The sequence below is a fragment of the Gobio gobio genome (genome assembly GCF_949357685.1).
Source record: "Gobio gobio genome assembly, chromosome: 14".
Classification (NCBI taxonomy): Eukaryota; Metazoa; Chordata; class Actinopteri; order Cypriniformes; family Gobionidae; genus Gobio; species Gobio gobio.
This window is the reverse complement of record NC_137107.1, coordinates 19,274,830-19,302,800: the sequence shown is the minus strand read 5'-3', so window position 1 is coordinate 19,302,800 and position 27,971 is coordinate 19,274,830. Positions and strand designations below refer to the sequence as shown.

The following is a 27,971-nucleotide window of genomic DNA, read 5'->3' as shown; positions in this document are numbered from 1 at the left end:
AATTGATTTTTGGGCTGTACGGTGCAATAAGAACTAATAATGGTCTTTTCCCTTTCCCATTAGTGTCCTAATGACAGGCTCCTACAACAATTTCTTCCGCATGTTCGATCGGAACACGAAGCGTGATGTGACTCTCGAGGCCTCGCGGGAGAACAGCAAACCCAGAGCCATCCTCAAGCCGCGCAAAGTTTGCGTCGGCGGCAAGCGTCGGAAAGACGAAATCAGTGTAGACAGTCTGGACTTCAGTAAGAAGATCCTACACACTGCATGGCACCCCCACGAGAACATCATTGCCGTGGCTGCCACCAACAACCTTTACATATTTCAGGACAAGATCAACTAGCATGTAGCTCTGACGTCTCCAGTTATCACAGCGAGAAAAGGCGCCATTTCCCTAGTGGACTCACTAGCATTGAACTTGTGAGGAACATCTAGACGAGCTTTGCCTTTCCAGCAGATTTGATACTACACTGAATCTAACAAAACACTTGAAGGTGCGCTGCACACCACGGACAATGACACTGGCTGTTGGACTGCTTTTGTTTTGAATTACTTCAAATCTTCTAACTCTCTGTCGGTTTATTGGTTATGCACAGCAATACAGAGAGGATTCTTTTACTTTTAACGTAGCTGACGGCCCTTTCACACGACTCGGGAGAAGAAGCGTTGTAGATGTCGCCATGGATGTTGCTAGGTGGCAAGAATGAAAACAGCCAAAATTTATTTTTGCTTAGCGCAGAAAGAAAAAGAACTTGAATGTGTTCCTCTGAATGCCATGATGTGTGTTTGAAGTTTGAGCAGAGGGCTCAGCCTCTTCCATCTTGCTTTGATTTTCTTTCTGGCGTCATTCATGTAATGTCATGCAAACATGGTAACCATTGGATGTACTTTCAGTTCAAGCCAAGTCAAATTTGCGTGAAATATTTTAGCTCATACCATGCAGTGGCTGGCGAGTCATGTGACAGGGCCTTAAGATAATGAGGAAATGTTTCGACCGAGTCAGTATTCAGCCTACATCCGATTCTCGCCTCTTGGCAGGACAGAGGACGCAGAAGGCTTTGATAATTGAATATGTTATGGCTTCTGAGGTATCCAGCTTATTTCCGTTTCTCAGTTTACTTCATGAAGGTGCATGCATCATCAAACCCCGGCTTTAGGGTTGATCGATGCAACAAAGAGGAATTGTGTAAACAATGTAGCAAATGTACTAATGTTCTGCTTTTTGTTCTAATTTTATAAAGAAAAGGGAGAGAAAATTTAATAAAAAAAAATCAAGAGGAACATTCTGCTTTCTTTGATTTCATCATGGACAAGATCAGACACAACAGCTAAAAAAACAAAACAAAAAGGTTGCATTTATTTCCAGTCAACACAGAAATATAGCAACAAGCCCAAATCAAACCACTTTAAGAAACTTTTCACATACACATGTACTGAAGGGTACATGACTTTTTTTTTCTTTTCCACACACTTTCTGACCAGTCATATTAGCCTGCTACAATTGATGCTCACAAGAGGCTGCGGTGTGACGTACAGACGCATTCCTTGCCTGACGATTGAAGTTCAGAGATTGACAATTTGCCTTGTGCTAGCCTACAACTAGTGGCCGTACAGAGCATCATCTCGCACAGTTTGAGAAGATAACACCGACATTTCAAAAATACATGACGTCTTTAACACTGTGCTGTGATGAGTGTGGGGCTGGCTCATGCTCAGTCCATTGAAGGCCACTACGGCTTCACTTTGTGGAGCGGCGGCTGGGTTCAGAGGCGGTTGGGGGAGGCGGGGGTCCCCGGCGGTCCAGGTCCTCGATGTAGAACATGATGAGTTTGCGGCGCTCTTCTGGGACGCAGTCTAGGACCAGGTAACGTTTATCATTCTGAAGGACTTTCTCGACATCGTTCAGGTGCTGGTCCGACTCCTGGATCAGCTTCCGTGATCTACAGAGAATACAAGCTCAACCGCTTTAGAAGTGATCGGTTCAAATTCTAGATGATTATGGGCTAGTTACATTTTGACTTTAAACAAATTAATATTTTATCATCTTGTATACACACTCATGTCATTCCACAAAAGCAAGTCAGTCATACAGGTTTAAGAGTAAGAGTTTTTGTTGAAATGACATTTTTTTTTAAAGTAACATGCATACCTATACGTAATGAATTTAGTTTCTTTCAAGAGGGTTCGGAAGTCAGCTTTGGCTGTGATGTATTTGTCCTTTATGTAATCTTCAAATTCCCGTTGTTTCTTCTAAAGTTGAGGGAAAGAAGAACGTTTCAAAAAGTTGCCAAGGCGAAAAAAGTCAATGTGAATATGACAACCAAATAATTCAACTCACTCGATCACTGCTGGAGAACTTGATGCAGCGCGGGTCATCTTTGATGATCTTCTTCACCTCTTTCCATGTGGTGGTTAAGGTGATCTATGATTAGAGAATTAAAAAAGCAGCGTGAACACATGGACAACCCACACGTTTAAGGTTCTAATAATCCACTTGATATTTAATAACTCAAATTTGGCATTCATTGGATGGGATATCAAAACACATGGTCCGTAACATGATTGCTCTGTGAATAAAATATATGCTTGGTATGATAAGAATAAATGCTGCTGTAAATAACGGCCCAATTCAAATGTTTACGTGCTTTTCTTTTTATTTTTTTGAGCGGTGATTAAATATGTTGCTCTTGTAAATACTTGCCAGCATTTAAAGAAATACAAGTCTAGAAATGCATTCAAATTACAGCACAACCGTACGTTGACCTGCAGTGGCCAAAAAGGATATAAACTGTGAATTTTGAAGTGATATATTCTTGAAAACGACCTTGGTGTTAGTCTAAAACAGTAAGTAATTCGGCCTGGGATTTTTACGCGGGTGGTGGGTAGGGTTGGATACCGACCTCGGTACTTTTAAGGCCACCGACTGAATTACAGCGGTACTACCGAGTACCGATTCACATTAAATCAACCGGTACCAAATTTCGGTACCTGAGAACGCATATTGTGATATAGACGAGTGTCTGTGAATATTAAACCGCGAAAAGACCATTTAAATACGAATCATGCGTGTCTCTGTGCGAATGAATGCGTAGACGTGCGGTTTACAGTCTATGGATTTACCTCACACACACACTCTCACTCAGAATTGCGCGTGACGGTCGCATGTTTCCATCTCTGCCTCTCATATGAAGACATGAAGACATGACGACATGAACATGAACGTCATCTCCAGAGCCACTGAGTCACTTAATGAGCATTTTACCGTTACATTTGAGAAAAAAGACCGGCGTCATATTATAAACACACAATCACGGCAACCCATCAAAATAAAAGTTTGGCTAACTTGACAAATAAATTACTGTTGTACAGAATTTAGATACGTCTTGATGTAATAATAATACTAGCACTAATGTAATAATAAGAATCAATTATCAAAACTTTATTTTTTTTAAATAAATGAATTCATGTTTTAATTTTGACCATATAAAATCTCAGTTGTGCAGCACTTTGTTTGACAAAAAAAAGTTTAATTAAAATAAAATAAATTAAATGAATGTCTTTTCTGGTAATCAAATGAAGACCTAAACACCTAATTTGTGGGAAATATTTTCATAGAAATGAAATTAAAAAGAAAACAATAATAATATGGTTGTTTTTATGAATTAAATTAAGTACCTAGTAGCCTACTATTTACTAGTAAATATTACAGTAATCAAACATCACAGACAACAGACAGCGACCGGGGCAGCTCTGGCATAATGACAATAACACTTTTATAAATGACTTACAGGTTCTTTACAGTTATTTATGTAAACATCCTAAAAGTACAGAAAAAGGTACCATTGGGTTCCGGTACCGAATTTCAGGTACCGGTAAAATTGTGAACGGTACCCATCCTTAGTGGTGGGAGACGGATGGCAGTAAAATCACTGACTACATTTACATTTATGCATTTGGCAGACGCTTTTATCCAAAGCGACTTACATTGCATTCAAGGTACACATTTTACATTTGGTCAGTTCTTGCTTTCCCTGGGAATCGAACCCATGACCTTGGCGTTGCTAGCGCCATGCTCTACTGTTTGAGCTAGAGGACTAGCCCCTGTAAATGATGACAATGCCTTCCGACCCCACGAGAAACAATTAGCGTCCGAATAGGGCTTCAGCCAACTCCTTCACCACTAACAGAGCGAGCTGGAAAGGCTTTAACTTCTGGATATTCGGCAGCGGTGCCACAACGGAATGAATGGCTTCGCTCGCATCTTTTTTCCGCCGCCATTACTGAACTACAACTCAAACTAGCGCAAAACGTCAACGTCATCGTTCTCAGCCACTCCCTCTGTTCGCTGATTGGACCGCTAAACATTTGTAATTCGAAAATTGAGCGGAAGTACGTAGGAGGGCGGAGCCAGGCTAATCAAAACATCCATCTCTGGTCCTTTATTTGTACAGATACAAACCATCTATTTGAAACGCAGTAAGGTATATTTATTCATTTAGCAGACCCTTTAATGCAAATCATTTTGGTAGATTTACATGTAGTGAACATTACTCTAGTATTAATTTTGTTCTCAACAACAATATACTGTATAGACAGTACATGATAAAAATAATATGTATAGATAATTTATACTATGTAATATTATTATTGTTATGATTAATAATAAAAACATCTAGCCATCACAATTTGGCCCTTGTCAAACTCGCTCAAATCCTTACACTTGCCCATTTTTCCAGCTTCTAACACATCAACTTTGAGGACAAAATGTTCACTTGCTGCCTAATATATCCCACCCACTAACAGGTGATGAAGAAATAATCAGTTATTCACTTCACCGGTCATAACGTTATGCCTGATCGGTGTACATTATATAGGTTTACTATGATTATTATTTGTATATAACAACAATAACAGTATATTGATATGATTATTATTTACACATTATATAAATATTAATGATGTTGTGATCCGGCTTGTCTCACCATAGCGGTCTCATCCAACAGCTGCCTGAAATGTTCTTTCTTCCTCTTGGTAAGAGCCTCCACATGTTCTTCAAACAGTTTCTCCTTCTCATGTCGCTCCAGCAGAGATGAGGACTCCCACCGGTGGTCTTTACGCAGGTTGCGCCTCGTGTCAGACCAGGAAGCATCCGTTGATCTTACCTATATGTGAATGCACAAGAGAGGGAAGAAAAACGAGGATAATGTATATTAATACAATGTAAAATTACAAATAGAATCCTTAAGAGCGAGCCAGCACTGACCATATCTGACATGAGAGCTTTGAAGTGCTGGACAGCCTCCTCCCGTTTATGCTGCTCTCTCTCTCTGTCGATCTCTTTGGTCTGTTCAGATCGAGCTCTCTGCACTTCCCGCTCTCTCTCCCTCAGACTGGCCTCGATGCGAGCCTGCCGTTCCAGTTCTTTCTCCTTCTCCGCATCCACGTTCTACACAACACAAAGGAACTCATAAAGCTTTCTAGCACCACAATTTTCAGCAGCATGTACGATGTGATGGAAACGCATTATGCTACGACAGGGGATGGCCCTCGAGGTCCAGAGTGCAGAGTTTTGCTCCAACCCTAATCAAACACACAAGAATAAGCTAAAGTTACAGGCAGGGGAGCTTGATTTGATCACGGTTGGAGCCAAACTCAGCAGGAAAGTGGATCTCAAGGGCCAGAGTTGTGGTTCCTATTTTTCCATGTCCAAGTTGCCTTGGTTGTGGTTTTTGCCCTGTCCTGATGAATCGTACGCAATGAGACCATCCTTCTAACCTTCGCCTGCTTCTCCACATACTGTTTGTACAGCTCTTCTCTAGCAGCTGAGCTCTCCACGGCTTTGTAGCGCTGGTCCGTCTCCAGCTTGTCCTTAACTTTGCTCCACCGCTGAGAGACGTCCACATGGTGGTCTGACAGCAAATCGAAGAAATCCTGTTTCACCTGCAGCCAGAAACAAGAATTTGGCTTCAGTTGTCAGAGCTTAACAGAATAGTTCAATTCAACTTCAGTTCTTTCAACAGCACTTTTGACTTCCTGTCAATGCAAGTGGGCATTTCGGGGTGGATGTGTGGGAGGCTGCTGACAGACCTTTTCTACTTTGTTTTTGGAGTCTTCTTTGTCCTTCTTTCTCAAGGCTGTCATGAACTCTGTGAACATGGTTTCTCTGTCCTTCATCTTCTCGATGGCCTTGAAACGAGGATCCTTGGAGTGTTTTGCTGCAAACTCACTGAATGTGGTCCTAAAAGAGGAAAGGGAAACGACAATTGTTTGTATCTTTTAGTCAATCTAATCGATTTACACTTGGTATCAAGATACATTTCAGGAGGTCAAACACTCTAAATGTAGAGAAGGCCTTATTAAAACAGACCTAATGTGAAATCTGGCATCTTCCATCATCTTTCGGAAGTCGTCTTTTGCCTGCATGAGTTTGTTCTTCTTCTCCTTCCGCTCTTCTTCAGCACGAGTCTTCACATACTGATCAAACACCTGCACAGTGAATGGAGACAAATTCACAAAGCTGCTCGCTTCTGCTCATTCAGCAAGCCAGCAAACACCAAATCACTCTCACCTGTAGGGCTGCAACGACACGCGTCGACGGAAATACGTCGACATGTGTGAAATGCGTCGACGCATCACATTATTTACGTTCTAGAATAGAACAGATCTAGAATAATGGCGGCTTCTACTCCCGGGCATAGGGAAAATGATCATTTATCATATAAAGCCAGACCGCAACGTTCAAAAGTGTGGGAGTACTTTAAACAGAAGCTGAATAAAACTGTGCTTTGTTCGCTCTGTAACGGCGGTTTCACACTGCACGCGGTGGCAGAGCAGAAGCTGTGCGCGTGGAGAGCGGGAGCCGCGCGCCCCCTTTTGACACCTTCACACTGCCAGTGTTTGTCTCGCGCAGCTGAACCGTGGCGTGTGTATTGCAAATACAGACGAATATTGTCCATTCGGTCACATTTTCCGGTGTTCTTCTCCGACCCCAGTACGTCTCGTGCTTTTATTTATGATGGGGAGCATATATCTGCTGCAAATGCGACCGGGTTCCCCTCTGTCCCAAACACATATGCATAATAACTAGAGATGCTCCGATCAGCATTTTTGGGGCCGATCACCGATTACCAAGATCTACCGATTGCCGATCTGCCGATCACAGAATGGCAGGGGAATGGCAATCTTTTATCTATAATCTTGCAGAGTTTGCACCATTTGTAGAAATGAAACTAACTCTAAATTAACAGAGTCAAGATCTTGAAGAACCACCAAGTGTTTATTTTAGAAAATGAGATAACTTAAGACTATTGTAGGCCATCTTTCCCAAATAAATGTATATAATAAATGTATATAATTATCTCACCTAAATATTTGATCATGCAGTGCATTTTTGTTTTTAAACATTAGTATTGAGGTAAGAAATACTAAAGACATTTAATAAGAAATCAAATGTAAATTAATATTGGTCTTCCCTGAATAAATTAAATTACATTAATCCTTACACTTAAGGTTGCAAAAGTTAGTCATTCAAGAGCAGCGAGTGTCATAAAGGTTCATCAAATAACACAAGACAAAGAGAAACTCAGAGACAGCAGCAGTTTATTCGACAGCTGTCACTTTAAGAGCGAACACGGTTCCAGTTACATGCAGTTGCACAAATGTTCACTCGCGAGTCACGACGGGGTTTACGTGCATACTCGTCAAGACTGTAATTTAGTACATACATTTGTGTGTATCTGACCATTTCAGCGCAATTTGTACTCGCAAGCTTTTTGTGAGATGGCCTGTGTGTGTGGGTGTGTGTGTCTCTCCAGACCGTGCGCGCAAGTGCTGAGCGGTTTGAACACTGGCAAAACTTAAAATTAAATGCAAATGATAAACTTTAGTGACGATGCGACACTGCCTCGATTGTGCAAAGTGGCAAATCCTGTGTCAACTGTGCAGCTCGATTTTAGTGCAGATGCGATGCGCTGATGTGAAGCCATTTGAGCATTTTGAAAGGGAGAGAGAGCGCGCGCACACGGTGATTCACGCGCGCTGTTTGTGAACTTACGTCTCACAGAAAGTTTTCAAATGACTGCGTAAGTTATTTAATATAGAAATATGAATTGTACCTCACCTTCAGCATTATAATTGTTTTACCCGCGCTGGAAAGAGAATGAGACGTGTCGCTGCAGATCATGCCCCTCGCTCTCACGGCAGGTGCGGGTTTTATGTGTCGTCAGCATGCGATCGGTTCATGAGATCGGCCTTTTTGGAGACCGCCGATCAATCATCCCAAAGCGATTATCGACCGATCGAGATCGGTTGCCGATCAATCGGAGCACCCCTAATAATAACATGCTGCATATAGGTAGTTTACATGATTAAAATAACTTTAAAGTAAAGATATGCCTCTAGTTTTAATCATTTAAATGTGTCTTTGAAGTCTGGGCATGCATCTGCGCGCATCCGTGGTGTAGTATACTTTGAAAGATGTGCGGACAGGGCTGTGCGCGTGATGCGTCCGGGCGCGGAAAGTGAAGTATACCCCGGGCTTTAGTCGTTGTTTATCCACATGTAGGCTATATCTTCAAAATAGACTACTAGTTATATATTAAAACTATGCTGAAAGCTCCTGTATGTGAACCTTTTGCAGATAAATACAAGTGCATTTTCGTTTACTATTGACACAAATCAATAAGTAAATCATACTCAACTATTATAGTAAACAACTTTTCCTAATTAGGCCTACTCTGTATACATTTTATGATGAATATGTATCATTATACATAATGTTTAAAAAGCTTGTTGTGTTCATATATTTCATTATAAAATGGCTTAAGAACACTACCCTTCTTGAAATACAATTCATATTGTCATCATTCATTGATTTCATGGTAAAATAATATACAAATTCACTACCCTCTTTGAAATACAATAATCATCATATTAATCCGGAAAAATAATCGTTAGATTAGTCGACAGAAAAAATTATCGTTAGTTGCAGCCCACTCACCTGTTTCCTCTCTTTGGGGTTGAGCAGCAAATATCGAGGGTCAAACACAATCTTGTGCAGCTCTTTGTCCCAAGTGGAAAACGCTGAAACCTGCAGGTATGAAGTGGGCAGGAAGTTGGCTTACCAACGAACAGATCATCCATAAATGTTAAAACAACACTTCATTCAAGTTAATCCACAGAATCAACATATGTGACATACATACAAACTTCACTTGTGTTGAACCCACAACATTCCTTTAACAACATACAAAATTACAATGACACACAACTGAAATCTACATGGAATCACAGTACTGCAAAACACTGATAGACATGGATGTTGAAATAAATAGCTTTCAAATATATTATTTTGTCATTAAATAAAATCTTTCAACACAAAGTACAAAGAAACGTATCCATTACTCAATGCAACATCACATTCTCCTGTGGTAACAGTAATTATTTGGCATTGCAAGCAACAATGTAGGGCCAAAGTTCTTAGTTTTTTGTCTGACAGGTTCTAGAATGAACAGTGACAAGAGAGTGTACGAACACTACTGTCAAGTAGGACTGGGCGGTATGACTACTTATTTGATTCCTCTGCTTCTTTCATATCTCTGGTATCACACTGTGTTGCGTTCTCTCGTTTGATTCAAACTCAACTAGTGCCACCTCGAGTCTCACTAATCGACAATTGGAGGACTTTAGTATTAATAGCACTGTAATATTGTTGTAGAGTTTGCCAATACAATTTGTTTTTATTATAATATAATTAACAGGTATGATTTTAAAATAGTTTCAACTCATTTCAATATTTTGTATTTTAGTAATTTTGTATTTGGTGAAAAGCCTTATAATATGAATAAGTGTACATTGTACAAAAAAACCCAGCATTTTGAGCAAAAAGCTGAGAAAAATGCATTTTAGTCAAAGATGTCCAGATGGGATTCAGAGCGATGATCAAAACACAGATGGAGTAGATCAAGTCCATCAACACCCCTAATGCCTGCACAGTCCTATAGCTCGTCCTGGGTCGACATTTCCTTCAGTAATATCAGACAACTTTGATTTATGTGCTGTTTAAATGTTGGTGATTGCGTTATTTTACATATGCATATGATTGATTACATATGATATGACTTGTTTTTACTTCTTCGCCTGTGTTTTGATCAGGAGATTCAGTACTCTTTCAGAAGATGTGCAATAGCTCCCCCTACCGTATAACAGTGAAAAAATCTAGAAAGCCTGGAAATTCTGTCAATGGCGGAGAAGCATTCTCACATATGATGGAAATTTCCGCCAATGGCGGGAAAAGAGTTAAGCTCCAATTGTAAAATGCTGTTTTTTTTTAAATATTAACTTGTAGCATAGTTTTTTTTTAATTAAGTATAGCATTGCCATAATGCCATTCCTACACTTTCCAATGAGAAAACATGACTAATCTAATATCTGAAATCTCCCTGTATATTTTCCCTGTAAAAAGTAGTTTAAAAAGCGTACTGAAGGCTCTACTCTATTGACAACACATAAACTATGCTAAAGTGGCAGTTCCAATGCACTCGTCCAAATTCACTCACTTTTATTCACTACATCAACTGGACTAAATTAGTGGACAAATTGGGAATGAGCATACATAGGCCAAATCAGACTTTGAAAGAAAAAAAAAAAAAAAAAAAAGTGTCATTGCTTTGAATTTCCAGAATAACTCTAACGAAGCATAGAGTTCTCACAAAATAATCCCTGCGATTTAAAATTTTGGTCATACCGCCCATCCCTATAGTCACAAGCACAAATCATCTAACACGTCCTGAGAGCAATTCAGAAATAACAGGTAAGAAAACGGGAGTGACAGAATGAGCAGAGAATAATTTAAGACTCTATATTACATAATATTAAAGAATAATAGTAACAAGAATGAACTTAAGATTGTACCTTGATGGGCTTCCATTCAGATTTATGTGTCTAACATTACAGAGCTGGTTAGAGTATTGCGTTGGATTGAAGTGTTTTACCCCTCTCTCCAGCAGCATGTCCCTGAACTGGTTCATGCGGGCCTCCAGGGGCACCAGGGCCCGATCACGAGCGGCCTTCAGTTCGGCCTCCATGGCCACATCTTTCTCTGCATCGGCCTCCTTCACATCGTCCTTCCTGTCAGAGAGAAGAGGACGAGTGTAAGAAAGAACATTTCAGAATTTTGTTACACTTTTTTGTTTTGCTTGTATGCTTGTAAAAAAGTGTGAAGTGCTTCTTTTTTTTACATTTGAAATGGAAGATATTACCCTTAAATTTTTGAGAGAATTGACGTTTCAATTGAACTGAAATCTATTTACTAGATCTGTCAATCGATTAAAATATTTCAATCTCATCTAAACTTTTTGTAGTTAACACAGATGCATTTGGTTCCTTTTAAGAAAAGAAAATATACTTCTAGAAATTGCTCAAAACAGATTGTAACCAACAAACAAACTTACAGTGTAACCATGTTTAATTAACAGAATGTGTTAACAGGTTAACTTTGATAGCCATACTAAACAAATTTGAAATAGCTTGTTCAAAGTCTGTATAATCCTCGCATCAAGTTATTTTGCAGTTTGGAAGGTAGAATACATTGTCAAGTACAAATATATTGGTGTTTTTGTTTTCGGTTCTTGAAAACAAATCCCAAAACCTTTATTACATCAATACACATCACTGAAGGGCTGAAGTTTTGATTGGTTCACTGGGGTTTGCCTAATGGAGGCTAGAGAGAGGTCAAACAAGGTGGGTTACCTTGGAGGCCCACGTTGGCATCGCCAGAGCTTAGAAGCGTTCCCTGAAAAATAGTCCCCAGTGCAACAGGACCACTGTTTGGGGTCAGGGGGAGGCAGGCGTGAAGGGCACTGATGGGAAACAGTGACTGATTTGATTTGGTAAACGTTATGGAGTCACCACTTTTCACAGACCCAACTAAAGATTACCACTGCTAAGACAAGTCAGCATTGGGTGCACAAAAAAAAAGCGCCGAAAATATTTTAACTGTGACATAAAATAGTCCATTCAACATGTTTTTGCTCAGGGCTTAAACGGAAGCAGCCCCATTTCCTTTTCTCGTCATATGATTAGAAATAAAGTTTTCGTGATGCTTCTAGTTTCTTCTGTATAATACAAAAGTTAGGTGTTCTGCAGGGGTGAATGTTTGGCACCTTATAGTTCCTGCTGAGTGTCGATGGTACTTACTTCCTCTTCTTAGCCTTCGAAGGCTCATCGTCCAGTGTCTCCTCTATGGCGGTTTCAATCTCCTCTTTGTTGAAACCTGCAGTGAAAAAAAAGAATTAAAAAAAGTGTGGCTTTTTTTTTACTACGTTACTGTACTCTGGACCAAGAATCAAAGTTTAAAAGGACGCAGAAAATTTAAGGAGTTTTACCTATTTTCTTGTTGTCATCTAGGCCCCTTTTGTGGTGGGGCTCTTGAATGTATTTGTCCACATCAGCACGGCCCACCAGCTCCTCAGGTCGGTCCCACATGGACAGTCGTGTGGTGGGGTTGTAGTAAAAGACGCGGTCATCTCCAGTCCAGACCACACACCTAAAGGACACAAATATGAATAATCTTTACTGTAACTATACATAAAAATGGTACTTTAAAGACTTTAAAAGGCTCACCAGGGAGTACCGGGAATTGGGTTTGTGGCTACAGGTTTGGCCTTCTGTGCTGCTTTTTCCTCCTCTGTCATCTCTTCTTCCCTGGGCAACTACATCAAAACATTATCAATAGTGTTTCCTAAATCTTCAAAACAAGTCTAAATTACTCACAAACTTCACACTTACCTCTTTAGAATGACCAAAGTCAGCTTTGGCTTCCATGTCTATATCCTTTAAAATGGAATCATCATGGTTATGGCCGTGTTTAGCCTTGTCATTGTCCTTATCTGCTCAGAGAAATAAAGTAACGTTTCTGAAAATAACATTGACTCACTGTGCCTGACATGTTGAACTGACAAATGTTAATTGTCAAGTGTTAGTATAAAAAATAATAAAAAAGCTTACCTCTCTCTTTTAGCTCAGCAGGTTTTTCCCAGGTGGACTCCAGAGTGCGATTGTTGTAATAATAGATCTTCCCATCACCCGTCTTGTACTCAGACCATTCAGGAAGTGAAAGAGCCCCCGCCAGAGGTCCAGGAGTGGCAGTGAGAGCTAGATGGGGATGCATCATGGGTACAAGAGGAGGGGCCATCCCTGACAACACACCTTAAAAAATGTATACGGCAGATAAGAATCCTTGGAATTATGTTTCTTTGTTGTTTTTTTGTGGCATTTCTTTTACTACAAATTTTTCAAGGCAATATTTCTTTAATTAAAAAATATTTGAAGGCAAGAAGCTAATGCTTTAATATATTATTTTGCAATAGTAAAACTATATCATTAATAATTAACTTACATTTACATTTAGTCATTTAGCAGACGCTTTTATCCAAAGCGACTTACAAATGAGGGCAATAGAATCAGCTAGAGCAGTCCAAGGGCAACAATATCAACAATATGCAAGTGCTGTAACAAGTCTCAGTTAATCTAGCACAGACTTAATTCTATCTATCTATCTATCTATCTATCTATCTATCTATCTATCTATCTATCTATCTATCTATCTATCTATCTATCTATCTATCTATCTATCTATCTATCTATCTATCTATCTATCTATCTATCTATCTATCTATCTATCTATCTATCTATCTATCTATCTATCTATCCATCTATCTATCCATCTATCTATCCATCTATCTATCCATCTATCCATCCATCTATCTATCCATCCATCCATCCATCCATCCATCCATCCATCCATCCATCCATCCATCCATCCATCCATCCATCCATCATTATATTTTAGAGCAGAACATTTTATTCATCTATGATTTAAGATTATAAATCTCCATGACTTTTCCATGCTTGTAAATCAGTTTTAAATGTCCTGATATTTGTTGTGTGCAACAGTCAGTGTAAATGTATTCAGCCTATTCACATCACTATGCAAGAAGAGGGCGCCATCTACTGGTTATTGAGTTATTCAAGTCTACTAGAAGAGTTTGGTTGCTTTTGCAGTCTACACCAACTCAAAAACCAATAAGCATCAAATACATACTATATATACACTTATAGTAGGATATATTGCACATATTTTAGCCTTTTTAAAAATGGCCCTCTCTCACCTCTACATTTGCTGGATTGTTTGGCTAAACAAACTAGGCAACTCGACAAGATGAAACTCATTTCTACGTACCAGGCAGTGGGATGTGCATGCCTGGGAGAGGCACTCTGAATGGTGGAACCATGACCGGGGGGAATGCTGGCTGGCCCACAGGCAGGCCAGGAGGGAGACTCTGATGCAACAGCGGCATTGTCTGGACTGCAGTGACTGTAGCGGTTACTGTAGGAACACTGACCACAGCAACAGGGGTCACGCCTACACTAGCAGGAGGTGTAGAGGCCACTGGAGGCATCTCAGAAACAACAGACGCTACAAGAAGAACAGAGCAAAGAGAAAGAATGGATGTGTGGTTAAAAGCACCAATACAAAACATAGATTTATCATATTGGCCATGAGTACTACCAATCTATTAAATCAGGGGTTCCCAAACTTTTTTTTGTCAGCCAAACTCCTTAGATATGAGAAAGGGTTTTATTAGGATTGTTTTTATTCCAAAATTATTTAATATAATAGGGCTGCACTAACAAAGGGCTTAATTATTAATATTGTAGACTTGGAATTAAGCTTTTATTGCTGTTGTTGTTGCATAATGGAAGCGAACATCAGTTATTTTACCAAGAGATCACTCATTTATCTTCATGTGAGCATTTGAAATGGAAAGCCTTCTGTCAGTGAGTTACTTATTTTTTAATATACAAGCACACTGCATTCCTAACGACATGAATGAAGCCTTCGTTGAGCATTTGTAAGGAAAATACCGGCGGGCGAGAACACACACTGTATAACACTCACAGCGCATATCCTGTGCAAAGAAGCCTGCGAATGTCATTGCGATTTGCGCCGTCAACCTTTCCGGACGTTACGAAATATTATTTTATGGTTCGTGTGTGATTGTGTGTGTGTGAGAGAGAGAGAGAGAAAGAGAGAGATAATGGAAGCAATCAGAATACGGGTGTTTCTAAAACACACGCAGCGCCACCGCGCACCTGCAGTTAAAATCTAAGCTCAGAATCGATCCAGAATCATTGGAGAGAGAATCTTTTCTCCCACCTCTATTGTAGCCTATAGTATGAACAACACAATATTAGATAGATCAAACACAAACAGTTTTTTTCCCTTTTAGGCCAGGCATTTATGTGTAACGTGCCAAGTTGCTTTACTCTCGCGTGTCACGTGACCAGACTGTAATCGCACCCTTTGCGGTTAGGAAATCGTGTTTTATCATATCGCGATATTATCGCAAATGCAATTAATTGTTCAGCCCTAATTCAAATCCTCAATGTTTTTGGCAGAACACTGGTGAAATGCTGTAAACTTCAATCCACAGAAATGTTTGAAATCATGCAAATGTTTACAAAAAAATGAACCTAGTGCACATTGCATTCCCAAGAAGAACTTTAAACTTGTGAGAAGCAGCATTTACTGTGATGTGTACCGCTCTGAGACGGTAAAAACACTGTAAGCTGCATGAGTGGAACGGTGCCACCCTTCACTCTGAAACACACAGCGCGATAACCTATATGTGACCCTCTCTGTGAAAACCCAGCTGAAGTCATTTTTTTTTGTCATTCGCTGTTTTATACATAAAATCAACCTACATAATGTAAAGAACATTCTGTGAAAATATAACCTTGATATCTTTAATATTGACTGAGTAAGATCATGTCAAAAGTTAGCGGAATTTCGGCCTCAGAAAATCATGATTTTGAGAAATTCCAATTTTAAAATCAGCTTATTTTTGAAATTGTAAATCATTTTAACCATTATTATTCTGATAATGTGCCATATACCACATTAAAGCTAAGATTCTCCCATTTTCAGTGATATAGGACACATTTATGGGAAAATTCTTAGTTTTGTAAAACAAGTCTATTTATTATGATGTGCATGTCCAAAAAGCGTGAAACATTGAAATGAATGGGGGTACCAGAGCTTGATTTACCAAGTCAGTTCACTCTAATGATTTGTAGGCTATAACTTTATTAGTAAAATGAAATCTCAGTAGAAAATGTCATTAATAGGCCTATATATATCCATTAATATATAAAACATCCATAGAAAATCTCACTGTGTAACATTTGGAGTAAATCCAGGACTAGGCCTAATGCCCTAACAAGTTAACAGGTCAGTCTCAAACTTTGTACAGATAGTTAGTCATAACTGTGAATCTTCACTTGTCTCACAATTTGATTAGATTATGATTCATTAGGATTTTTTCATGGTTCATTGTGCTTAACAACTCTTTTAACCTACATAAAGCACGTCCTGCACTTTATGTTCTCATTCATGCATGTTCTATTCGTATAGGTTTACAAACCGAAACCAAAACATCAGACGCAAGAGCTTTGCTTCCGAAGGACACACGCAACTTTTTTATATTAATATATAATACGGGTTCTTTATTTAGCCTACAAAAAAACAGTAGGCCTATATTAATCATTATTAATTAAACTATCAGCTGTTCTGTTCCTTGCACTTCACTTGCCGCGGCCGCCCTGTCAGAGAGCAAATTCATAAACCCAGCGCATCAGCATCAAAAGACCAAATTATTTAGACACTTAGCAGCCATTAAATGTCTTTAAAATAAGATGGATGTATAGGCAGAATGTGGAGTTTGGAAACAAATAAACTGTTCCTGAAATGTCGGTGATGACGCAAAGAAATCCACACAGAAATCGGAACCCGGCTTAAGTCGCCGTTTTCTTGCCTTTCCCGACACTGATCTGACCCTTGGTCGTGCGGATTGATATTATGGTCTGTTTTCACTTTGTAATTGTAAAAAATACGTTTCTGAACCAAATGATATAAGAATCAGGAGTTGTTTCTGCGTCGAAAGTAAACAAAGAGATGATTCAAATCAATATTTAAGAAGCCCACGTCCGGTATTTTTTGGTGCAAAATAAAACGTAGCGTCAATAAAATCCATTTATTTCAGTATTTATAATATTATAAATGAAAAACTGAGTACTGCATCTCACAGCCCTTGGTATAATCTATCATTTACAGCAATAAACACAAATTGCCTGTTTTGGTCATTTTTATGGCTATGACTACTTTGATGCTCTATATCTCCTAATTAGATTATGCGACTTTAGCCGGGGTTTCACAGACGGGGTCACACATACTGAATTAGATCGCAGCCTTTGATTTGATAATCACATTGAGCTACACAACTTATTTTGCAATGTGGACGTTAGCTATTTTCTATAAATGTGCGAGACTTCCAATTCATTAGCCACTATAGGAAAATAACTAGAAGAATAATAGTGCAGTAAATTATCAAACTTTTTGCGATACAAACCATTGTGTTAATTACGACAATACATTTAAGTAACATAAGAAAAACAAGGTTGCAATATTAAGCAGCATAAGCCGTTTTGTACAGCTAAAAATGACTGGAAGTGGATGACACCGGAAGCCTCACACATTCACGATACAAATGAACGTGCCTACGTTAAACTTAACTGCTTATGTTAAAAATAGGATGGTAATACAAGTTTTAATTTGGTTAATTATACAGCTGCATTACATTTTATATTCAATTTAATTAAAACCCCCTCAGTTCCCTAACAAACCCCCAGTTGGGAACAAAAGGCCGCTTCATGATCTATTCCTCATCCTCTGTGTGTAATACTCACTAGTGGAGGTTTGGGAGGCAGTGGGGGCCGGACTGGTGCTGGGGTCGGGGCTGGAGTTGAGGGTGTGCGAGGGGGACAGGCTCTGGGTGGAGACCGGGTCGGCCACAACTGTAGCAGCGCTGCTAACCGCAGTAGATGAAGCGCTGTTAGGAGCAGCTGCAGCTCCTCCAGACTGAGCTGCCATTAGAGGATTGAGCTCTGACTGCTGGATGATCTTTACTCCCTCTGGTTTGGTCCAGGCCGACTCGCGTGTTCGGGCATTATAGTAATATACCTGGAAGCATAACAGAAAGGTTTTAAAAGTCCTAGGACACTAATGCTAGGACTGGATCAGGATGGTTGACTAGTAGTCCAAGATTCAGATTGACTAGCAAGTGCAATAAACCATATTTTCCGGAATACAGGTAGATTTTTTTAATAATCTGAGACGTGCTGCAACTTATATAATGTAATTAAAGTCAAGCACGCAAAACATGCACAAAGCACACGTGTTTGGATTCGTGCTGAATGAGAGAGGTAAAAAAAAAAAACAAGTTTAGGCTTGGCATCTATAATATAAATGTTATTTGATGAAAATATTTTTAATTAAAATAATGAAGGACGTGTTTTGGAGTGAGGTGAAGTAAAATACATGTTTATAATGTTTGTAAATGTTTTATTTACTGGTATTTTACATTATTTCTAAATGTAATACAATGTGACTGATGCAACGTATCTGTTTTTTTTCTCTCAACAAGACAATTTTGACCCAGTCCAACTTCATTTCGGCCAAAATACAGTACTGTTTATAATGCAATATATATTAGGGTTGCACTGGTACCAGTATTAATGAAAATGCTCTGATACCAAATACTGATACCACGCAGTGTGTGTACAGTACAGTGGTCTGTGTCCAGACAAACAGACAACAGAATAAACAGATGTGGAGATTCAAGATGTCTGTGAAGTCAATTTATGTAATTAATAGAACATTAAGCATACATGCAATATTTACACCTGTGTAGCTACTAAGTAGGATTGGGTACTGTTCACATTTTAACCAGTACCTGAAATTGAAAGCGCACATTCTTTTTTCAAAGACATCGCTTGGAATGTTTATAGTTCAGTCAGACATTTCAATAGCAAAGAAAGTGAAATTATGAACATATTACTAACGTTACTTGGTGGGGTAAAGAGAGAGAGAGAGAGAGAGAGAGAGAGACAGAGACTTCTGTTGCATGCTTTTGATTTCTGATCGCTTACTCAGAACACACACGTCTGTTGGATTAAAACTAAATTGCAGCCTAAAAACATCAACTGTTATGTGACTTTTGTATAACAAGTGGTTCCCTACATTATCACAGGAAAATGTCATGTGATTACTGTGCCACTGCACTGGAGCGGCTCTAAATGTACGCTGTAGATGAAATATAGAACAGAACAGAAACTTGTACAATACATTTTAACAGTCATAATTAAGCATGAAAATAACTGAAGGAAATATCTATTTGCTCAACGAATTAAGCCAAATAATATGATTCATATTCTGTTGGTTTTCCTACCCAATATTAAATAAAATATTACATTTATAATAATTATGTAAATGATTATATTTACATATTATAATAATATGCAATGAAAATACAGCTACCGGTACTCTTTCAGGGAGTACGGTTCAGTACCTTTCCTTCTGGGGTGGTGTTCTCTACCCAGAGGTCATCACTAGTCAAAGTGGAAGTCACTCCTGGGGATGGAGGCATTCCAGGCGGAAAGATCAAACCGGGAGGAGGAGGCATGTTTCCCATCGGTGGGGGCATGAACGGTGGCCTCTGTGAAAAAGACAAAACTTAGACTATTAGGGACAGAGAGAGATCAGAGACATTAAGCGCACACTATTGTATTTTTGTAATCATTCCTACCTGCAGGTGTGGGGGTCCAATGGGTGGGGGCATAGCTCCGGGTGGGGGTATAGGTGGCATACTGGTGTCAAACGGTGGTCTGCCAAAAGGGGGTCTAGGGGGTGGTGGGGGTCCTCTCATCATGCCGAAGGGCGGAGGTGGGGGTCGTAGTAATGGAGGAGGTCCTCGCAACACTGCGCTGGGTGGTGGAGCAGGGCTACGGAAACGTAACACCATACTGAGGAGAGACAAATGACAAAAAACATTACCAATATTTTATTTATTTACACCATGTCAGCAACAAGGCTATTTTCATGGCAAAAACTGAATAAACAACATAATTCATACAATAACACAAAAACTACATAAGGCATTTCAGGTTAATACAAGATAGAAAATCTAAAATACATTCAGGTGATTGAATTACCAATATCATTGGTATGCAAAACCACCACTAAAAGCTGAACAACAAAATTGTTGTCTAGGGAAATTTTATAAATAATTTTCTACATCCGTCCCTGGTCAGACCCTAATGGCATGGTATTTTAATATAGATTACATTAAAGTCTGTAATGTAAAAGATTCAGATTTATTGCATTTCTTCATTGTACTAATTATTCTTCTGGTGCAATAGAGGTGAGCTTCACTGGCCTCATGATTCAATTTAATTATGGTTCAAAGTTATATTAACAATTTAATTGCAAACAGGGTCTAAAATGGTCTGCGGTGGTGGTGGACGAAAACGGCCATCCACACAAACCAAGTTTGTATTAACCTCTTAACCGGATTGAGGGCGCATTCGTCCTCAAGCTTTATTTGTTTAAATTAGCTCAAATGACTGACAGATGTAAGTAATTACAAGTGACAAACTTTATATCATTTAAAAGAGTCACGCTTCCATTTTTTTACCTCTGTTTTATTCTCAAAGTCTTATAGTGACAGTAATTTGTTAATATGTGTCAGGAGTTATGAATATGAAAACCACGTCGGTACCGTTTGATTGTAATATGAGCCTCAGCTGATCTCATTCTTAAAAAACTCCTCTATTCTCCTCACGAAGACTCGCGACAAATCAACATCCCTCAGGGCTTTTAGTTCAAAAGTGTGCAGATGAGGAGAAATATTGATAGATTCTCATATGTCTGTGTCAAATTTCTAAACAGAGGAGTATTTTTTATTCAATACTTCCTCAAAATGCGCAGATGTAGCCTAATCATGAGCGATTGAGTCTCTTATGTGTTGTTTTCAATTCATACTGGCAGCCGGAGGGCGCTCTGTGCACATGTAGTCCATATATGATACAGACAGACGAAGAAGATACCATGTGCCATAATAGAAGTCCATAATAAAAGCTTCCTGAGATCGCTAAAGATGCAAATAGAGACATTTGAAGACTAATAAACACACAATCGCGACAATGTATGGTTTGTCTGTGTTCTTTATACCATGTTAGGTGTATTCATAATAGATTATATTTATAATGCAATGCTATTCGACATAGCTTTTATCAAAATGCAGATTTTTTGATCCAAAGCCAAATGAGACCACAGAAGGTGAATGGTAGCTCAGAAGAGAAGGCAATAAACATCAGTTAACATTTTAGAGAAATCTCAAAATAAAATCATGACATGATCTTGAAAAACATTTAATAAAATTCAGAGTTTTAGACTTATCATCTTCAGATTTGAAATATAACATGGTCAGACATGTGGCTTCAGCTGTAGTGCACTTCTAGATTGCTAAAATGCCAACTTCAATTTTATTTTCATAAAGATATTTCATACAAATATATTTCTAATAACTTTACAAAACTTTGAAGCTTATTATAGCTATTTTTGATTATGAAAATAATTATAATTTTGAATTTACAGTAAACTGCCAAGTGTCTGCTTTCAAATGACGCCCTACTTATGATTTTAATGTAAAGGAATCATTAACTGTAACAGTTTTAGTCTGATTATGCCATTTCTTAGGATTTTTTCAAAAGCGGGGGTGCAGGCTTACAGGTTAACGTATCCAATTTATTCATGATTCAATTAATAATATTACCATCATTTAATTCAGTTTGAGAGCTGTGTGTTTTGTTGTCGTTGTTGTTTATTTAATTATTCTGGATGTACAGCACTTTGGTCAACTTCTGTTGTGGGTTAGGGTTAGGTTAAGCGATAAACTTGACTTTAATTTTATAGTATTTTCCCACAAATAGTTTTTCATGAATGCATTTTCTAAAGTATAAAAATAGTAATTTGTTTTTTTAATTCAGTAATTCGTATTTAGTACTACACACTTATTTTTTTTACTCATTTAAATGTTTAGATTATGATTATATATATTTTTATATATATTTTTCTTCCACTATTTTTTATTAAATGTGTAAAAAAACAAAAAGAAAAAAAATTATAAAATAAGTGCAAAATCAATTTTTTGTTGTGGTTGGCTAAAGGTATACGTCACAAAGTTTTCCATTAAATGACATTATATTTGTCCCAATTCATTCTTGAAGTGAACTTTTGGCTGTATGGCGATAAGACTGACTTGAAGTGTTGCATATGAGAAACAATATAGGGCTGTTAAATCAAATTCAAATTTGAATTTCAAATATTTGTTGAATTTAACATAAAAAAATCCACATTCTAATGTAAAAACGGTGCATTTGAATTTTAGGTGTGTGTCAGGCAGCCTTATCAGTGGCGAACGAGATGCGATGATGATGATTTTGTGTGTTTTAATGTTTTTCTTAGCCTATCCAACTGAACCCAGTTGAGACACTGCTGCGTTGTTCATTCAAATTAAAACATAGCAGAAATAGAGAAGCTCAATGTGGAGAAGATCTTGGTTACGTCAAAACTGCGACCAGGCCATAGGGTTGTGCCGACGTACGATGGCTGACCGTCATCACGATGGAGAGAACACCATCGTGATGCCACGCCCCCCGTTGCGAGTCTTGCGAGTGCGACACACACTAATCCTAGTCTCTTCTATAGTTAACCTAAAAACTTTGCAGGAATTTCTCGGTAAATTAAATTGAGAATATAACTAATGCATATGCTATTTTTAAATACTGTAGTCTATGCCAGACGTGACATGTTAGTCTGTGTAAAATACCGTGTCAAACAGGCTACACAAATATTGATCTTGACATTGTTAGCCTCTTCTCTTTTTTTACATGTCTTACACTGTGCACTGAACTTAAAATATTTAAATCTGTACAAGAAAACAGCCCTTATTAATGAATTAGCCTCTTGCTCACTGTCACGTAGCTCTTCTGTGGCGGCAGTTTAAGATAAACCCAGACTTCAGCCAACGTCAAATAACTTATGTCTGGTTAATACTTTTAAAGACAATTTGCCTTGGCCATAATGTCAAATCAACTGAAAGAACGAAGGTGACTCTGATTACACACATTTATTAAAACACAGAAGAACAACACATCAAGAACAAGAAAACGGGAACAACACGGAACTCTGGATATAATTTGCAGCACAATTAACTTTTTGTTTTGCAAAGCATATCATAGGCTACAAAATAAATTATGTTATTGAAATATTGTAAAGTGGTCATTTGAACTACACAAATCAAAATTAAATAGCTCTGTAACGGATTGCGAAAAGTGCGTGCAACCTATTGGAAAGCCATTAGTTGGGTTAGTAAAATAAAATTATAGCTTTTAAGTAGAAAAATAATATTTCTGTAAATAGATACAGTAAAATAAAAATTGCTTAAAAGTGCACAAATCTTCTTAAGTGGAAGAAAGCTACGTTTTTTCCCCCTCACGTGCAAACTATTGGAAAGCCCAGATGAGTCATTAGTTGGGTTCGCACAAGTGCTTTGACTGTTGCACTTGCGTCTTGCAACAGAGCCACATGTTTAGAAATCTATGTAAAGTTAAAAGTAGTTCAATGTAAAACTATTTTTTTTTTTTTTTTTTTAAAGTTGAGACTTTGTGGTTTTTTCCATTCCAAAAAGTAAGCCGATCTGCACTTCGGCTCTTCGCATTAAACGATGCATAAATAATTACATGACGCAGTTTTGTTCATAATTGTTTAACCCTAAAACAGGCAATGTGAACCAGGAGTTACATACTCTTTAGTGTCTTGTTTGGGGCATAAGAAAGATGTTGTTTTCATCTAATCTTTTTATCATTTATCATAGCCTGGTCTTGAGTGTGCTGGTCAAATTATTTGTTTCAAGTTTCCTGTGATCAATTAGTCAGTCTGACCTAAACCCAACATGGGTGCCGTTGGTGCAGGACATTAAGATTTTGTGATAAGTAAATATATATTAATCTTACTTTTTTTCAGAAAAAATATTAATTGTGAACATAGTCTTAAGATGTTGAAAAGGAAAATTAAGTTATATGTTGCTCATGCTGTTATTTACCGCATTTTGAAAAGTATGTAACTCCCAGTTCACGTTGCCTGTTTAAGGTATAAAAAAAAAAGGATTTTCCACAGTGGGCCCAGAGGCCTGGAGGGCCTATAAGGGTCTTCCCCAAGGGCCCCGGTCCTGGAACGAGATTTCTACTGGCCCTCCCACCACCGACTCACTTGTCACCCTGGAATTCACAATAATGCAATGACCAGTACTGGGAGCCCAGTTTACCTTGAAACACCTATTGTGATAATTATCAATATCATGTGTTGCCTAGCCCTTTACTCTTGTGCTCCAAACATGAACCAGCACTGTGTAACTATGCACACATTTTTCATCATGTCTTCTTGAAATGAAACATATGATGACACGATGGATGATTTGTAAGCTGAAAATTCAAAGGGCAAAAAATTTACTATGCCTTTATTCTTCCAGAGTAAAACTGATGTGGGTCATTTGTTCAGAGACTGTAGAAAAGAAAATAATAGATTGGTTCTTCTTATTTTTCATATAGACCAATAAATAGCCATGGATCAGTTACAATGCTGATTTGTTGATATTAAAGGGTTAGTTACTATTACTGCTATTATACAGCTTGGATTAGCCAGGACTTTTTTAATATAACTCTGATTGTATTCGTCTGAAAGTCAATGAAGAATGTCTAATACACCTAGGATGACTTGAGGGCGAGTAAATCATGGGCTATTTTTCATTTTTGGGTAAACCATCCCATTAATAAGAATGATTTATCAAAACGCATTTGATTTGTTCATGATAGTTGTTAGTAGTCTCTAATTATAAGATTCTAGGGAGTTTGTTGTCATAGGGTTTTTTTTTTAAGGAGACCACAACTCTTTTTTTTTCTCCGCCCATATTTTAATAATCATGTGTCTGTATAATGACTGTGTTTTATTGGTTGTTTTCAGCCCTCTTCCCACCCTCTACAATGACATTTTCCACAGCTTTACATGATCATTGCTTGAGTCCTTTTCAAATATGATGTTTGAATGACCAGTTCATGACACTTTAAAGCACAACTGACTGAGTAGTGTTGCATTTTTTGTATACATTTTATGATATATTGTTTTTATGATTATTTTCTATTTTTGGGGAATATGCTAGGGTGAGGGGCACTTCTCTCTTTAGTTTTATTGTTTTTTGTTAAAAGTATTAGCAGGACTTGAGACTGGGCATCACATATTTGATCACATAGCCAACCCATAAGAACATTAAACTAAATCTCATATGTTTTCTCCATTCAGTGCTAATTTAAACTTAAACATAACCTCAAAAACACAAAAATATGGGATGAAAAAAAAAACTTATCTTCGTCGTAACGTTACACAAATAAGCAAGTGAGCTAAATTCGGCAAGCAAAGCAGACATTGCTAACACGTCAGCTGCAAACAAACCATTAGTTGGTTGCTAACAGGAAATATTCTCGTTTTGTTTAGTACGTTGTTCTAACGCGTACAGTTTTGCTTAGCTAGCGTTTTCAATCGTGAACTATTAAATAATATAAATAAACAGTGAATGTTTACGAAGCTAGCAAAAATGCTAACTGCGCTAAAACTGCGCCAGTGGACTTTTCCACCACTCGCAGTCTCACACTGTAACACAGGCAGGCTATATAGCTGAGATATAGATAAGCAACGAATTTCTGCTTCAATATACATCTAGCGTTGTCATACTGGCTCTTGTAGCGCAGTTTTCTGACCTGTTCTCGGCGAGTCCAGCGCTCTCTGCTTCCATGTTCTCCGCCATCGCTCCAGAAACTAAACAATCTCACTACAGCTAAACTTCCTGTCGGTGAAGCACTTCCTCACACTCTCCTTTACATCATTGGCTGAATATACTGGTTATTAAACCCATTCAATAAAGGCTTATAAAAAAAAGCATTATCTCAGAACACCACATGATCAAACAAACAAATAAATAAAGACATCACAGACACACTCACACATTGGGTTTTCATGTTTTAGGGGGACTTTCGATAGACATAATGTTTTTTATGCTGTACATATTCTATCCCCTTACACTAACCCTTATGCTGCGTTCACACCAAACGCGAATTGAGCGTCAGGCGCGAGTGATTTCAATGTTAAGTCAATGGAAAGGCGCGTTGACGCGCGTCTGGAGGTCCCGCGGCGCGGAAGGCGCGTTACGCGCGGCGCGAAGGACGCGAATCCGCTTCATTCGCGCGTCCAGTTCGCGCGAATGGCGCGAATTGGACGCGAATTGAGCGTCTTGCGCGATACGCGCGTTACACGCGAATGGTGCTTTTGTGCATTCACGCGTTTGAAGCGAATTCGCGTCTGACGCCCGAGTTGAAAAATTTGAACTTTGGCGTCAATTCGCGCCGCGTTAACCAATCAGGAGCCTGCTTGCTGCTGTCACGTGGTAAAGTGACGTGTATGAGAAACCCTGCATAAATTAAAAATAGTAGTATTGTGTCACAAAATGTAGTTTTAAGACTCTTTCAGGTGGGAATGTAATTGTTTAAAGCTCAAGTCTGTGGTTTATTTATAAAGAGAGCGCCTATTTAAAAAAAATAATCTTGTGTTTTTGGAGTTGTGAGATTCAGGCGATCACCGCGGGCAATCACTGCTCATAACCCCGGCGAAGGCAGCCTTTCCTCGGCCAGTCCTTCTGGCGTCTGCCGCTGGCTCTGATGTCCTGTAGTGGTTCGTTTTGTGTAGATCTAACGGCCGATCTTTGCTCTCATGAATCTATAATTTGTTGCCTGCCAAATCGTTTTGACTGAGGGCAAAGAGAAGTTTCATAACTTTATATTTTAAGGATATTTAAATATACATGTAGTGAAGATAATGTAGGAGTTGCCTGGACCACATTTGTGTGGCTATTAATGCTTAATATATATGTTTAATGAAAATGAAAAGAGGCAGAGTGGTGTTTTATGACATATTTCTCCTGGAGTGCCTTGAACGCGCGTCAATTTCGCTTCAAACGCTCGATTTCTACGCGCGTCCAATTCTCTGCGGACGCGCGAATGCATTCAAAATGTACGCGCGTGAAACTAGACGCGGTAGACGCGATTTTGACGCTCAATTCGCGTTTGGTGTGAACGCAGCATTACCCTACCCACCAAAGAAAACTTTCAGAATTTTTACATTTTCAAAAAACATCACTTTTTAGTATGATTTAGAAGCTGTTTTCTTCATGGGGACCAAAATATGTCCTCACAGGACAAGGATCTCGTATATTTGTGCTTCTGAGTGTTTGAGCACTTTGGACCTGTACAGAAATTAAACTTTAAAACATCTACTAACAACAACAAAAAAAGTTACTTTACTAAATAAATAACTTTATTTTGAACCTCATTAGAGGCAAAATTGTTCACAATAATGCAACAGCTTTGTGGACTGTGGAATTTGTTTAAAAATGTATATAATTTTACTCAATAAATATTCAAAAGGTTTATGTTTATTTCAATGTTTTTTTTTTTTTTTAGATCAGCACATGAAGCAATACATATTTTCATAATAGACTTTCATATTAAAAGTGTGTAATTCAATATGTGATACACCGCTTGAGTGGCATTTGTAAATATTGGCAATCACCATGCGATAAAGAACCATGAAATGTTGAATTGGCTAAAAATTGCTTCTTATTCAGTAATGACAATTGACTGAAAAAAAAGTGGAAATTCCTGGATGTGAACACGGCTCATCCAATCAGAATTCAGAACCTGAACCTAACATACACTGCATGTGTTTCATTCCCTTCTATTGTTCAGGACGTTTTTAAAGCTCAGACTCTGTTGGGTAAGACAGCGGTCCAGTCATGTGGAGGTTTGCAGAGAAGATACAGTGAGGAGCAGAGAGAAGACTGTTAGATTATTTATTTTAAACATTTCTTAATTCAAAACTATAAATACAATTTTTAAATAAAGGGGCA

General features: G+C 38.4%; 2 protein-coding genes across 5 annotated transcripts in view; one reads left to right on the top strand and one right to left on the bottom strand.

The window, feature by feature from the left end:
• ppp2r2bb (protein phosphatase 2, regulatory subunit B, beta b) overlaps positions 1 to 1,379 on the top strand; it is a 104,615-nt gene extending 103,236 nt beyond the window's left edge. For 2 of the 3 annotated variants that reach the window (XM_079835484.1, XM_079835485.1), the window contains exon 9: positions 64 to 1,379. In XM_079835484.1, the coding sequence (XP_079691610.1) occupies positions 64 to 343 (280 nt within the window). In that variant the 3' untranslated portion in view covers positions 344 to 1,379. The remainder of the gene's footprint in view (positions 1 to 63) is intronic. The other variant, XR_013817943.1, reaches the window with a different exon arrangement.
• Positions 1,331 to 25,864, bottom strand: tcerg1b (transcription elongation regulator 1b (CA150)). 2 transcript variants are annotated; one of them, XM_079835482.1, is made up of 21 exons: positions 25,771 to 25,864; positions 19,704 to 19,920; positions 19,467 to 19,613; positions 19,139 to 19,201; positions 17,806 to 18,079; positions 14,240 to 14,476; positions 13,006 to 13,206; positions 12,787 to 12,887; positions 12,622 to 12,710; positions 12,384 to 12,544; positions 12,196 to 12,271; positions 10,992 to 11,127; positions 8,999 to 9,088; positions 6,368 to 6,486; positions 6,088 to 6,238; positions 5,776 to 5,940; positions 5,264 to 5,446; positions 4,983 to 5,162; positions 2,339 to 2,422; positions 2,150 to 2,250; positions 1,331 to 1,940 (listed from the first exon to the last, which is right to left on the bottom strand). In XM_079835482.1, exons 1-21 carry the CDS (start codon positions 25,815 to 25,817, stop codon positions 1,739 to 1,741), a joined length of 3,024 nt encoding a protein of 1,007 aa, XP_079691608.1. In that variant the 5' UTR covers positions 25,818 to 25,864; the 3' UTR covers positions 1,331 to 1,738. The 2 variants fall into 2 exon arrangements, with proteins under 2 accessions (XP_079691608.1, XP_079691609.1); XM_079835483.1 differs by lacking the exon at positions 19,139 to 19,201.
• Between the last annotated feature and the right edge of the window lie 2,107 nt (positions 25,865 to 27,971).

Excerpts from the sequence above, each read along its gene's own strand:
- tcerg1b (XM_079835482.1), bottom strand. The coding sequence starts at position 25,817 with ATGGCGGAGAACATGGAAGCAGAGAGCGCTGGACTCGCCGAGAACAG. Across the intron at positions 19,921-25,770 it reads GCTGGACTCGCCGAGAACAG|TATGGTGTTACGTTTCCGTA; the intron begins GTCAGAAAACTG and ends GTCTCTCCTCAG. Across the intron at positions 18,080-19,138 it reads TGACATTTTCCTGTGATAAT|GTATATTACTATAATGCCCG; the intron begins GTAGGGAACCAC and ends TTATGCTTCCAG.